Genomic DNA, 13,631 nt, shown 5'->3' on the forward strand with positions numbered 1-13,631 from the left:
GGCCGTAAATGTATCCAAAATAATTGTGTGAAGAAATGATTAATGTTGTCCATGTATCTCTGTGTCCAGGTACGGCAAATTCCAGAAGCTTCAGTTCAACAGCAATATGAAGAAAATAAGGCTGATTGTGGAGGTGACCAACTTTCCTTATCGGGGGAAGGCTGGTGAAGACGCCCACCAGGCCATGCTCAACGTCACCATCCCTGACGCACTGAAATACTCCAGCGTCAGGTCGACGGTACGTCCACTGGAGGGCAGCAGGCGACTGAGAAATTACCATTTATTTAGTCATTTCCTCATGCCATGTGTTACATTACACTGTTAAATCTTTATTTATTTTTGTCATTGAAATGTAATCCTTTTGTTTACTTTCTCAATATGCTGATTGTGTGTTCAGGACAAGGATGTACAATGCACTCCGGGCAACACAGTGATTTGTGAGCTGGGGAATCCACTTAAAGGCAATGAAAAGGTACGTTTAGAATTGATTTTTTTTTCTCATAGATGTTGACTCTTCTCCTCTGCTGAGATGAGGTTGACACTTCTCATTGTCTTGCTTCCACTATCAGGTGGAACTTTCCATCAGGTTTGAGACCTCAGGGATTGATTTGAACACACAAGAGATTGAGACCGAGCTGCTTCTGTCCACGTAAGTGTTTAACATTGATGCATGATTGTGTTTCCATTATATCCAAGGCTTGGGTCCAAGATTTGATTCAACAGTTTAGCATTTTATAGCTGGTGTTATTAGTGTTATTTGTGCATTTTGGCTGTAGTGGCGCTACCATAATCACTAAATATTACACTGGCACACAATGTTGTAATAAGGGTTGTTTCTCCAGTCTTAGTGAGCAGAGTGACCTGAAGCCTGTGCCTGTGGCCCTGATGATTGAAAACACCATCCTCCCCTCCTTCTCCATGTGAGTCCCATTACCTAACATGACGTACTGTATTTACAGTAGAGAGCACAGAAATGGACACTGAAGTAGTTCATGTCACATCACATTATCTCCCACATCATTTTTTTTACTTGCACAACCATTTCTAATTCTCTCCCTGTCCAGAGCAAAACCGTTGGTGCGAACACAATTCAGTGGGACGGTGATGGGCGAGTCAGCCATGGTCAACACCAGTGACGTGGGCAGTCTGGTGGAGTTCACCTTCAATGTGAGTCACCTCCACCACTCAGACTATATTAGACCTCCAGGACTGTATATTGCATCTATAATACAGTATGCGTGCAACCCACATTTCCCTCATCTCCACCCCGTCTTTGAAGCCCAAACTTTCATTCCTCAGAAGTTTAATAATGCGTGGTGAAGGGATTGTTATGTGAGCCATGGTTTGTGGTGTAAGCAGAACCAGGGGTGGATACTATTTAGGGGTTACAAAGTCACAGTGAAGCCAAGACTATTATTCCACACTTTATTTCACACCATCCGTTTGATTTCTACTGAAGTTTCCTTTTTTTTGTGCTGCTGACTCTTTTCACTGCTAGGTAAATATGAGGGGGCAGCCTCTGGGAGACCTGGGGACCCTGGCTGTGGAGTTTGAGTGGCCCTTTGAGATAACCAACGGCAAGTGGCTGCTGTACCTGACGAAGATTGTTGTTGTTAAAGGGCAATCAGAGGTGGAATGTAACCCTCCTGGAGAAGTTGTCAACATGCTTAACCTAACTGTAAGTCCCTTTTTTTTAAACTTTGGTTTGGTGCCACAATATACTTCTTTTTCCTTAAGAGCCAATTGATATATATTGTATCGCCCTCATTCCCTCACTTGGTCAAGGTTATGTCCAAAAACATACCTTGAACACCTTGTAACAGATATTGAAGATGCAGATTTTGAACGGAAAATACGCACAACAATGCCAGTGATTCAGCTAGCTATGAACCACATGAAAACATCTAATCTTTCCTATCTCTATGTACTGTTAACCTTGCAAAAGCTTTATATTTGTTACAGCTTACTCTTGCCCACACCCAAGACATATGCACATCCCAAAATGTCCCATTATTGAAAAGTCACAAACACAGTTGCATATAAACAGAGGTACTGGCTTTAATGAAAGGCATAGAAACAAATAACAGGACTTTTGCTTTCTCAATTTGGATACTTCCATGTAGTACACTATGTACTTACTAATTTTGACAGGCTTGTGTTGTTTCATAACAAAAACGGCTGTTTTTGTACTCACCGGAAATGATAGCTAGACAGCTAGCAGTGGTATTGTTTGCGATACCAAATCGTTACAGACTGCTAAATGAATCCAATAAACAATACTAACGGCTTCTATCCGACAACAGTATAGTGGTACTTAACTTACATTTGTATAGTGCGGTATTCACCGGAACAACCACTACCTCTGCTGGAACCTCCTCTTCTGCTACGTATGACCGTTATGAGTACACCATCTGGGTGCTCTGCATTTTGCCATACTTGTCAGTGTGAACACACTTATGCAGTCAAAATAGCAAGTATAGGTACAAAAGTATGCTAACTAATAAGCACTAAAGACAAAGGTACAGCACAGAGTAAAGCTGAGGCTGATGGGAACATCATCAGTTTTGCAGGTATTAGGTCAAAACCCAAAATATGCCACTAGCATGGCTAACAACTGTGTGACAGTTTAAATTTGTTGATTTTACCGCTCAAATACCTTTGGGTAACATAACAGTGTACTTGATGAAACTTTACTGAACTATTAAGCAACACTAAATGTACTTTAACTCTACTGCGATTGTGCTGTTCACAGGCTTGTTACATGAGATGTAATTCATCCTGGCATGAGTGAAATGAAGCAGCCTGAGCTGTATGAGTGAATGTCAGTGGTAGAAAAGGGGTGTGAAAATGGTCTCAAGGCCAAGCCACAGATGTTCAGAAATACATTTTGGGGAAAAAAACATCTGTGTCGCCACTGACCTCACAGAGCCCTAAATAGAAAGTCATAACGCTTGCAGCCCAGATATAGACAGTAGCAATGACAGTGTTATTCTAAGAAGAATTTGGTAATGTCTTTATCAAAACCAGTAATTACCACAAGCCCTGTGATGTCATGTCTCTGTCTCATCTGCTTCCTTCTTTGATTTTCCCTCTCGTCTTCCAGTTGTCAGGGGGCGGACGAAAGCGCACTAAACGACAGGTCGTGATGGATGATGCTGATGTGACAAAGCCACAGGCTGTTGAGCCACAGGCAGCCATCACACTGCTCACTTCTCGCAAAGAGTCCCACGTGTTGGTAAGAAATGGATCTGCTTTATCAAGCATGAACAAGCTTTGATACATCATTTCAAGTATATATCAATTATATTTGATCAAAGACCATGAATATGTATAGAGTTGTTCCGATACCAGTATCAGAAAAGCGTCCGATACTGCCCAAAATTCGGGATCGGCGAGTACGCCAGTCTATGCAACAATCCGTTACCATCATTTATTAACCCAGAAAAAAATCAACTTGTTTAACCGGAAATCAATGCTTCTTTGCCGCTCCAAAACAGTAGCCTTCACTGTGCTGTTGCCCTAATGGCTGCCACTGACAACTACTGTTTAAGAGCAGTGAAGAAGAACTGATTGCAGGTAGTTTGTCAGTAGAAAACTGTCAGCCATTTGGCAATGTTTCACAGTGGAAAATCTGTTCGTGTTAGTATTATATCATGTTAGTAATTATATCACATCCACACATGGTCAGTAGTATACAGTTGTTAAATAATGATAATAATAATAACTATATATATTTTTTTATCACGCTGATATTGGATCGGTACTCTGTATCGGCCGATACCGCAAAGTTCACAGGCATGTACTACGAAGCAGGATTTGGGATTAGCGAGGTAACTTCAGGGTTAATCCTGGGTTTTCAGTCCTGCGACGGTGGTTCACTTCTTACCGGGGTAGATCGCCATGGTAACTTATGCTGAACACCTAACCTGCTCCACAGCAGGTTATGTTCCAAATAAGAGATGAACTAGTATAAAAGCACCGCCTACTGACCAATCAAAGCTCGGTGCGTGGCTCTTATGATAATATTACAGAAATACGAAGAAGTTTCAGTCATAATCCAGGTTAAAAGCAACACAGTTTAAACTGACAAATGCAGGAAGGACAGCTGGCTGTATGCTGTGGGTGCTTACCACTTTAAATCATGTTTTTTATATTTATGTTTTTACTTGTTGGGAACGCAGCTAAAAGAAGCCAAAAATAGTCTTACACGCTACAATCTTGTCAAAGGCCATAATGAAGTGTAGTCTATTCATCCATTATACTCGGAAAGCTTTTTATAGTATCACTGCCCCATCTAGACGACTATATCTGACCTTTGAGTATTCCGTTAAATTAATAAGTCTGTTAATTTACGCATTCACACATCGGCAATTTTTTCTTTTGCCAGCTGTCCTTCCTGCATTTGGCAGCTTCAACTGTGTTAATTTCAGCCTGGATTATGTGTTTTAACTTCTTCGTATTTGTCTGATATTATAGTTTGTAATATACGCCGCTGTGCTGACAGTAGACTTGTCCATGTTTATGATTGGTCATATGCCGCAAACACCACCCCATTTATGTGAACGCACTCATAATCAGATTGAGAAACCCTGGGTTGATTTACCGAGTTGATAACCAACGTCAACCGGTTAAGCTAGATAACGAGAAGAAACCTGGGGTATGTTGAACTTGCTTCGTAGTACAGGCCTCTGGTATTGGAATCGGGAAGGAAAAATATGGAATCGGAAAATCTCTAAATGTGTGCACAGTATTGCATGGTAATTATATCCTGAAACTGTAGAGACGTTTCACTTTTAATCACAAATGTCAACCTGCTGGTGGGGCCAGAGGAAAGGTCAGGGGATCACCAAAGTTCTGTTGAGGAGTTGGTGTTACAATCTCTTGTTTGTTGCACATACCTTGAGACCTTGCTGTTGTGTGTGAGAACGATGATGCCATCTCAGGGTTTTCAAGTGGGCGCCCTCCTTCCTCAGCGTTTCACTGATGAGTCCACTACATCTCCAGAGGGTTTGGCTAAGAGGCCTGGTGTCCCAGACTATGATGCCATTTCGGAGCCAAGGTGTTGTCTTTCCACTTAATCCAGAACCACTCGCTTGCCCTTTCAGCAACTCCGGAGAAGGCTTCAATGGCTTGGCGTTGGGCCTGGCCTCGGATTCCCATTTCCTTAAGCAGCCGGGTAGTTGACATTCCTATGAAACCTTTGCAGCCAACTTCCACTGGGCAAACTTTAGCTTTCCAGTGTTCAGCATCGACTGCCAGCTCAGCATACTTAAGCCTCTTCTGTTCGTAGGCCTCGCCCACAGTATCCTCCTAGGGCACTGTAAGCTCTATGATGTGGATGGTGCGAAGTGAGGTGGACCAAAGAACAAGTTTTGGTCTGAGGTTGGTCGTGGCGATCTCAGATGGGAAGCAGAGCCTCTGTTCCAGGTCCGCCAGTAACTTCCAGTTCGGTGCTGCTCCCAGCTGCCCGGGCTCTGGTCACTTCGCACCATCACTGACAAACTCTCTCTCAGCTGCAGGATGGGATGCCAGAGGAGACAGAGCAGACAGAGCATTGATGGTTGTCCGTCTGCTCTCCAGTGTAGCGGCAAAGCAATTCAGTACCTGGTTATGCTGCCAGATGTAACGGCTTTGGGTCAGACTTGTCTTGCAGCCGAGAAGAATGTGCTTCAGGGTTGCTGGGGATGGGCAGAGTGGGCACGTAGGGTCTTCACCGTACCATTGGCTGGGGTTTTTGGGAGATGGCAGGACATCGTACGTGGCTTGTATAATGTAGCTGGTTCGAAATGCTTTCATGTCCCACAACTCCTTCCAAGATAACTTTCTCTTCTCAACTCCCTCCCAGCTCATCCACCACTGCCCTTGCTTTGCTTGAGAAATGGCCTTGACACATCTCCTCGACCACGAGCCAGTCGCATAGTGTAGTATGTTGAAATAGTCATAGTATAGAATGTCAGAAAAATACAAAAAGTCATAGTATGGTATGTCAAAGAATGTAATAGTATAGTTTGTTAACATTTAAAAAAAAAAAATCATAGTATAGTACGTGTTGAAAAAAAAAAAAGTTATAGTATAGTATTTAAAAAAAAAAGCCATAATATAGTGTCGAAAAAAAGAAAAAAAAAGTCATAGTATAAGTATAGTATGATGAAAAAAAGACATAGTATAGAATATAGAAAAAAGTCATAGTATAGTATGTTGAAAATGAGAGATGGAGTTGCCTTGTACTGGGATGGTTTGCTCTCTCCAACGTTTAGGCCTACGTGGCCAATGATGTCCCTGTGCTTGAGGGCTGACTTTGCCTGCTGCATAGCTGCTGACGGGGTCCACTTCCTCACAGTTGCCAGGGTGGGAGCATTAGGGGCTACATGAGTCACAGGATTCTGTCAGCGTCATCTCCAGCCTTACTTTGGTGCCTTTTAACTCCTCTCAAAGACGGGAGACAGAGCCCCACGTTGCAAAGGCATCTGGTGAGACCTCGCCACTTTCTGGCGAATGAGCTGATCATCCTCTCCAGCTTCTCGACCTTTGACTCATAGATGGTTCTCAGTTCTCCTCAATGCTGTTAGCCAGTTTCCTCCACTGCTTCTTCAGCTGCCTTCTCTCCTTGACCAGTCGCTCTATTTCCTGCTGCCTCCTGGACTTGGTTGGGATTGACAGCTTAGTCGTCTTCTTCTCCGCAGCTCCAAAGTGTTCAGCTCCATTGCTGTAGATCAGTTTTCCCATGCGCTCGTTTCTTCTCTGCAGTTCCCCCCAGTTGCTCCAAGATTTTGCTGAAGTCTATGTTGACCGTTTCCCACTCCTTTTTCTCACAGGATTGTGGCCACTTGATTAGCAGCTTTCGCTCCTGGATCTTAGTCTCGGTGGCAGGTTGTGGTAGGCAAAGCTCCTGGTGCTCTGCTGTGCCTGATTCCTCCTCTTCTGGGACAGGAGGATTGATGTCCTAAAGACTTTGGTTTTCGTCCTGCAGCTAAACTTCACTTGACTGCTTCGACTTGCCTCTTAAAAAGTAGTGGTTGATGCAACGTCCCTGTTCCACCACCTTTAAGCACTGTTTCCTGCCTTGATGTATTCTCAGGCCTGCAGTGAAGGTTACCTTTGCCCAGCCACAACTGCAACTCTGGAGCTTGAGTCCCGATGCATGTGTTGTAGTCTCAGGTATCCTGCTGATCATCATATTCGTCTGTTTCGTTCCTGGGTCAATTGCAGTGTTGTCTACCGGTGACTCATCTTTCGCCCTCCTCTCTCGCTGACTCTGACTGAAGTTCAAAGAAGAAAATACCCCCAAAGTCATTAGGATTCATCCTCTGGGGATGATGTTGATCTGTACTAAGCTAGTGGGGCTAGAAACAATTAGCAACAGCCTATTTTCACTCAACATATCCTGTGATAAAGAAGTGAATCTTCTACTGTACTGGCTGTCCTTTTCTAAACAGTCAAATCCTTATTGAGATTGTGTACATCCTGAAAAAACTGTAAAATTGTCTATGTTTGTTCACTTGTATAATAGTTGTTCTTTGTAATTGTGCGTTGAAGGATTGTTCCAAGGGGACAGCACGATGCGTGACATTTACCTGTCCGCTGCTCAACATGACGGATTCAGCCAAGATTTATGTCCAGTCCCGTTTGTGGAACAGCACGATGCTAGAGGTCAGCTCTCCACCTACAACACAAACAAACACACACAAACGTTATTAATCATTTAATGAAATTGTCCATGGCTTTCTTTGACTTCTCTTTGAAAATGTTTTGATGCAGGAATATTCCAACGCTCTGAGAATTACAGTCAGAGGTCAAGCCACATTGAAGCTCATTACAGAGAAACCAACCATCAGGATGGACAATCAGCACGCCTGGGTACGTGGTGATGATGATGATCATGAGGATAAAATGATGATGATTTTACTTGACTCTCACCACCTTTCTTGTAGTTCACAGTAGAAATAGAACCACTGGAGGGGGTGGAGGCACCCTATGAGCTCCCGCTGTGGATCATCATCTCTGCAGCTGTAGCGGGAATTCTCCTACTGGGAATAATCATTCTTATACTATGGAAGGTGAGACTACCAATCACTACTGCACTGATTACACTCCTGCACATGCTGTATATCTGCCGAGTGAATAGCTCTGAATCTCTCCACATGTGCTGTTTTTTTTCTCACACCAACAATCCTGTGTGATAGCTGTTGACCCGTTTATCTGACTGATTTATAACCTTTATATCGAGCCTTTAGTCTAACCTTTGACTTACCCCCCCATGCACCACCCTCCTCCTCCTCCTCCACCATCCCCAGTGTGGCTTCTTCCAGAGGGCCAGCACGAGGGAGATGTATGAGGCCAAAGCCCAGAAGGCTGAGATGAAGATCCAGCCCTCTGAGACAGAGAGGCTAACTGAGGACTACTGAGGCCCCCATGGGTCCCCAAACAGCACACACCAGTGGGGCTCTAGGGTAACGACACCCCTACAAATGGATCTTCTATGGATACTATTACTGAAGCTTGGGGCGTGATTCAACTTTCCTACCACTTAACTTTCTCTTTAATATCTATTTGTATCTACCTAACATCACTTCTGCTTCCCTTTCAGGCTAATAGAGTGCATTGCGCTGCTGATCACTTTATATCATGTTTGTCTTCTCTACTTTATCCCTGTTCTCCATCTTACTCAGCATGGGTTTATCTTTTACCTAACTTTTCCTCAGCCTGTGAATCCTAAATCTCCTTCTCAACTCGTCATTAATCCCAGCTCTCCTGCTGTTTAAGTGTATCCTCTTTAATGTCACCTTCCTCTCTCTCTCTCTCTCTCTTTCCCCAATAGCTTGGATTCTTCAAGCGAGCCATCTACTACCGGATAATGCCAAAGCACCAGGGGGTGAAAATTCGCAAGGCTGAGCGGTATCAATTCAATCTGGGATTTCAGCCTGAGGAGCCACAGAAAAAGTATTGGATCACCAACTGGACAGAGATGCAGCATTACTACTACTGAGGCCTTTACTTTTGGCCCTGAACCACTCACCGTCACACTGGTTTGACACGGGCCAAACAAAGAACATTGGGCTCGGTCGAGCTACACGAATGGACCAATTGTGGATAGTGCATTCCATTATTTTGTTTTTTTACTTTAAGGTAGATTTCATCAACTTTTTCAATGCAATATACTGAACAGTTTGTTTCAGAGATTGTATTTTTGAAGAATGCAGGGTTTGAATTGGGGTTGCATTCAAGAGTAAATTGTTATGATTACGGTGTTTGCATTTTTTTTCTTTCTGAATCCTCTTAGCAAAGTTGCTCGTCATTCATCATGTTTATTTCCGCCATGTCTGTTTTCCTCTCTTATCAGAGGAATGAGTCTATTGATCTTCTATGTTTTTCCTGCTCTGTCTCCAAGCATCACTTTATGGTCAGCGGTTGTAGGCCATGTAAGGGTTTTAAACCTATATCAGTCGTTTAGCAAATCATTTTCGAACTGCACTTAGAATATTTGTCCCAGCATCCACTATGTTGTGAATGTCCGTGTCAGTGTTTGGCAAGCATTACGTAGACTAGCTGATGAAATGCAGTCACAGTTGTAGCACCGACCTCCAAAAAGTGCAAAAAGCGACTGTTTTTTAGGCTACGTAGAAAAATGATTTCCCTGGTTTCAGGGAATAAATACAGAGATGTCCGGAGAAAAATTGGTTAATAATACATTTTATAGACCAACTGGACATGTTTTAATAAAATTCCACGGCAAGAGTCATACAAGCATCCCCGCAACAAGTTAAAAAGGAAAAGCTTTTTGTCTGTATGTAGAATTAGCCAATATGTGTTGATGAGATGATGGGAGCACACTTGATTATTATTTATTACACTGTCTTGTGTTATTACAGTAAAGAACATATCTTTAAAAAATATCACAAACAGGGAGTCATGACACTGGAGTAAATAATACATGTTATATGTCTGGAGACTTTAAGCTCTGGCATAGATAGTCACGCTATAAATTGTACATAGTAACAGGTTACCGTGAATTGACTATTTGAATGAATGCATACGTCATTGGCCGTTGTTGTTTCACTGTCCCTATGCTTTGTATTTTTGTATAAGACAGTAAGCTGATACTTGTTTTGGTGTCAGCTGGATTGTTGGCTTGTTTCCAAGCCATTGTGGCCCCTATTGAGGTTAACCTGCAGCACTGTAAGTACTGGACCAGGAGAAGACAGTCACTGAACAGTCTTTGATGGGACTCTAGTCCGTGTTACCTGAGAGCCCACAGGATATGACTGTGGCTGTTACAGAGACTCCATTGATTCTGTGACTAAAGAGAGAAGGGCTGAAAACCAATGCACAAACTCTATTCTCTGTTGTGGTGTTGTTTTTTTACGGTGTCAATGTAATTAAATTGTTTTCAACAACCTTTTCAGTTTAATTGCTATCATGATCATTGTGTGTTTTTCATATTTAAAAGGTGGAGTCTGTAATTGTTTATTTATTTTGCATAATTTAAGACTATACGACATAACAAAAAAAAATAAATGAATAATAAACAGTGCCGGAAGAGGCTAAAGACCCACTGGGTTTATCTGAAGCCTCCACCCAGAGACAAGATTAATATAAAGAAATAATATGACTACATAATAACAATTCTAATCCAATACACGTTTTCCTCAAATTCAGCAAATATCTCCTCACGGACATACTATACGAACTATTTTGTGTTATTAAATAAAAATATACATTTATTTTATAGTATGTCGGAAAAGAAATCATAGTAATTCGAAAAAAAATGTAAAGTCATAGTATAGTATGTTGAAAAAAAAGTCATAGTATAGTATGTCGAAAAACTTTTAAAAAAGTCATAATATAGTATGTAAAAAAAAAATTCCTAGCATAGGCTGTCGAAAAAAAATCATAATATAGTATGTCGAAAATGTTTTAAGTGCCATAGTATAGTATGTTAAGAAAAAGCCATAGTATAATATGTCGAAAAAATAAAAAAGTCAAAGTATAGTATGCCGAAAAAAAACCATAGTATAGTATGTCGAAAAGAAAATTCAAATGCCATAGTATAGTATGTAAAGAACAAGCCATGGTATAGTATTTAAAAAAAAAATAATTATGGAATAATTAAAAAAAAGCCATAGTATAGTATGTCGAAAAAATAAAAAAAGTCATAGTATAATATGTGTCGAAAGAAAATCATAGTATAGTATGTCGAAAAAATATAAAAAAGTCATAGCATAGTATTTCGGAAATAAAAGTCATAGTATAGTTTGTCGAAAAAGTTTTAAATGTCATAGTTAAGAAAAAGTCATAGTATAGTTTGTCGAAAAAATAAAAAAGTCATAGTATAGCATGTCGAAAATTAAAAAAAAGTAATAGTGTAGTACGTATAAAAAAAATATAAAGATGTCATAGCATATAGTATATCGAAAAAATTAAAAAAGTCATGGTATAATATGTTGCAAAAAGTGATAAAAAAAAGTCATACATGATGTTATACATGTCTGGAGACTTTAAGCTCTAGCATAGATAGTTGCGTTATAAATTGTACTTGGTGACAAGTTACAGTGAATCAGGCCTGTAGTCAAGTCCAACAAGGCATGAGTCCAAGACAAGTGCAAGTACTACAGTCCTGCAGTGAATTGACTATTATGTCTTTGGTCATTGTTGTTTCACTGTCCCTAAGCTTTGTATTTTTGTATGAGACAGTAAGGTGACACTTGGATTATTTCCAAGCCACTGTGGCCCCCATTGAGATCAACCTGCAGCACTGAAAGTAGACTGGACCAGGAGAACTGAACAGTCTTTGATGGGACTCTAGTCCGTGTTACCTGAGAGCCCACAGGTTGTGACTGTGGCTGTTACAGAGACTCCATTGACTCTTTTAGCAAAGAGGGAAGGGCTGAAACCAATAGCGTAGGCAGAAATTACCGTGTGGCTGGGCACAGAGAAAATCAGGTGGGCCTAGCCCGTTCAAAACCAAACATCTATTTAATAATAGGTTCTGAAACTCATATGTTACCCAGAATAGGGCATTACAACTATACTTGCCTGAATGCACCACAGTTTAAATCATACAATCCTAATATGCTACATCATCATCATTATAAGTTACATTAATAATTCAATATTTATTCCATCATATTTGCAGTCTGCACCATTGCACTACTGTATTATTGTTTACAATCTACATAAACAGCCTGACACATTGTATGTTGTTCCTGGTATTCTTTTTATATAGCCCATCTTCTTTCTTTACTCGTGTTCAGCTTTGTTGACCTTGTTTTCAGCTGCATTTCTATTTCCGTATGTACAATGAGAGCAAAATAGCCAGAGCCAAATTCATGGTATGTGTAGGCCTACTCATACCTGGACAGTCAAGCTGATTCTGGTCCAACAAGACAAAAAATAACAGCACAGCATGGCATGGCCTGGCATGAGGAAGTACCAAGCACCGCCCACCAGCCGGAGCACAGCCAATAGGAACGCTCTCTCTCTCTGAAATGACCTGTGATTGGTCAAAGTCTCCCGTCACAGGCTAGATTTTTTAAAGCCTGAAAACAGAGCCATGAGGAGGTGCAGAAGTCTAGTTTTCTCTCAGAACATTTGAATTACGATATGCTGAAAGGTTATTATGGAATTTTTGCCCAATGATGCCAAAAACATTCTGCCTACTGAAGCTTTAAATAAAACAATTAAACATAGCTGGCACAGCAGCCACATATTCACACACACAGGAGGAGACAGACACAACAGCATCATTACTCAAGCATATATTATGGATAAAGCATCTGCATTCAAAAATACACTTTAACATAGCCTGGCACAGCGGCCACATATTCACACAAACACAGCTGGCAGCAACATCAGCATAATATCCAAATGTACACCGAATGAAAAACTATAAACAATGATATTGAAACAGGCCAGACAAATTATAAATGAGCAACTGAAACTACTGATCTTTTTTTTTTCATTGTATGTATTCTGGAGCTTTATGGCTTCTGATATACATGACTGGCTTTTCCCAAAAGTTTCTCATCTGGGAAACTTCTCTCAAAAGGACATTGTTTATGGTCTTGTCATGGACAATAACAAAGATGACTTTCTGGTGAATAACATTCTCATTCTTGGAAAATCTTATTTTCACAAATCCAAGTATATGAAAGTGAATCCTAGGTTTAATGTGGTTCATTCTGAGTTTCTTTCTTACATAAAAGCCCTTAAAGTCATGGGAAAAAAATGCATTGAAACTCCTTAGTATAGAAGAATTACAGGTAAAGCCCTAGCCCTTAATTTAATTTATTATTATTTTGATGTATAATATTACATATTTTATATTTTCTTGTTCTGTATGCACCTTGTCCTTTTACTCTAATGCAATGATCTATGACCCAGGTTGTTTGTAAATTTGAATTTGTTCAATAAAAAAATAAAAAATAAATAATAAATGAGCTTACTTTTGATGATGACAGCAGGAGACGACAGGGCTGGTGTTGAACACTGAAATGAGTCTCTGTCAAAGGAGAGCAGGGACACAGAGTTCAGTCTGATGTGATGCCAGTTGAAAATAGTCTTTCACCAGTAGGCCTGCAGCTGGTTATGGGTAGCCACATAACCATAAGTGTTAATACTTGGCACTGGTTGAG

General features: G+C 40.9%; 1 protein-coding gene across 2 annotated transcripts in view; it reads left to right on the forward strand.

The window, feature by feature from the left end:
• itga3b (integrin, alpha 3b) overlaps window positions 1–10,395 on the forward strand; it is a 36,207-nt gene extending 25,812 nt beyond the window's left edge. The window contains exons 15-26 of one of the 2 annotated variants that reach the window (XM_074621089.1): window positions 70–238; window positions 398–472; window positions 570–649; window positions 843–920; window positions 1,065–1,167; window positions 1,499–1,678; window positions 3,104–3,235; window positions 7,537–7,650; window positions 7,759–7,857; window positions 7,932–8,057; window positions 8,295–8,450; window positions 8,819–10,395. In XM_074621089.1, the coding sequence (XP_074477190.1) occupies window positions 70–238; window positions 398–472; window positions 570–649; window positions 843–920; window positions 1,065–1,167; window positions 1,499–1,678; window positions 3,104–3,235; window positions 7,537–7,650; window positions 7,759–7,857; window positions 7,932–8,057; window positions 8,295–8,405 (1,267 nt within the window). In that variant the 3' untranslated portion in view covers window positions 8,406–8,450; window positions 8,819–10,395. The remainder of the gene's footprint in view (window positions 1–69; window positions 239–397; window positions 473–569; window positions 650–842; window positions 921–1,064; window positions 1,168–1,498; window positions 1,679–3,103; window positions 3,236–7,536; window positions 7,651–7,758; window positions 7,858–7,931; window positions 8,058–8,294; window positions 8,451–8,818) is intronic. The other variant, XM_074621088.1, reaches the window with a different exon arrangement.
• Window positions 10,396–13,631: the final 3,236 nt, after the last annotated feature.

The sequence above is a fragment of the Sebastes fasciatus genome, chromosome 20 (assembly GCF_043250625.1).
Source record: "Sebastes fasciatus isolate fSebFas1 chromosome 20, fSebFas1.pri, whole genome shotgun sequence".
Classification (NCBI taxonomy): Eukaryota; Metazoa; Chordata; class Actinopteri; order Perciformes; family Sebastidae; genus Sebastes; species Sebastes fasciatus.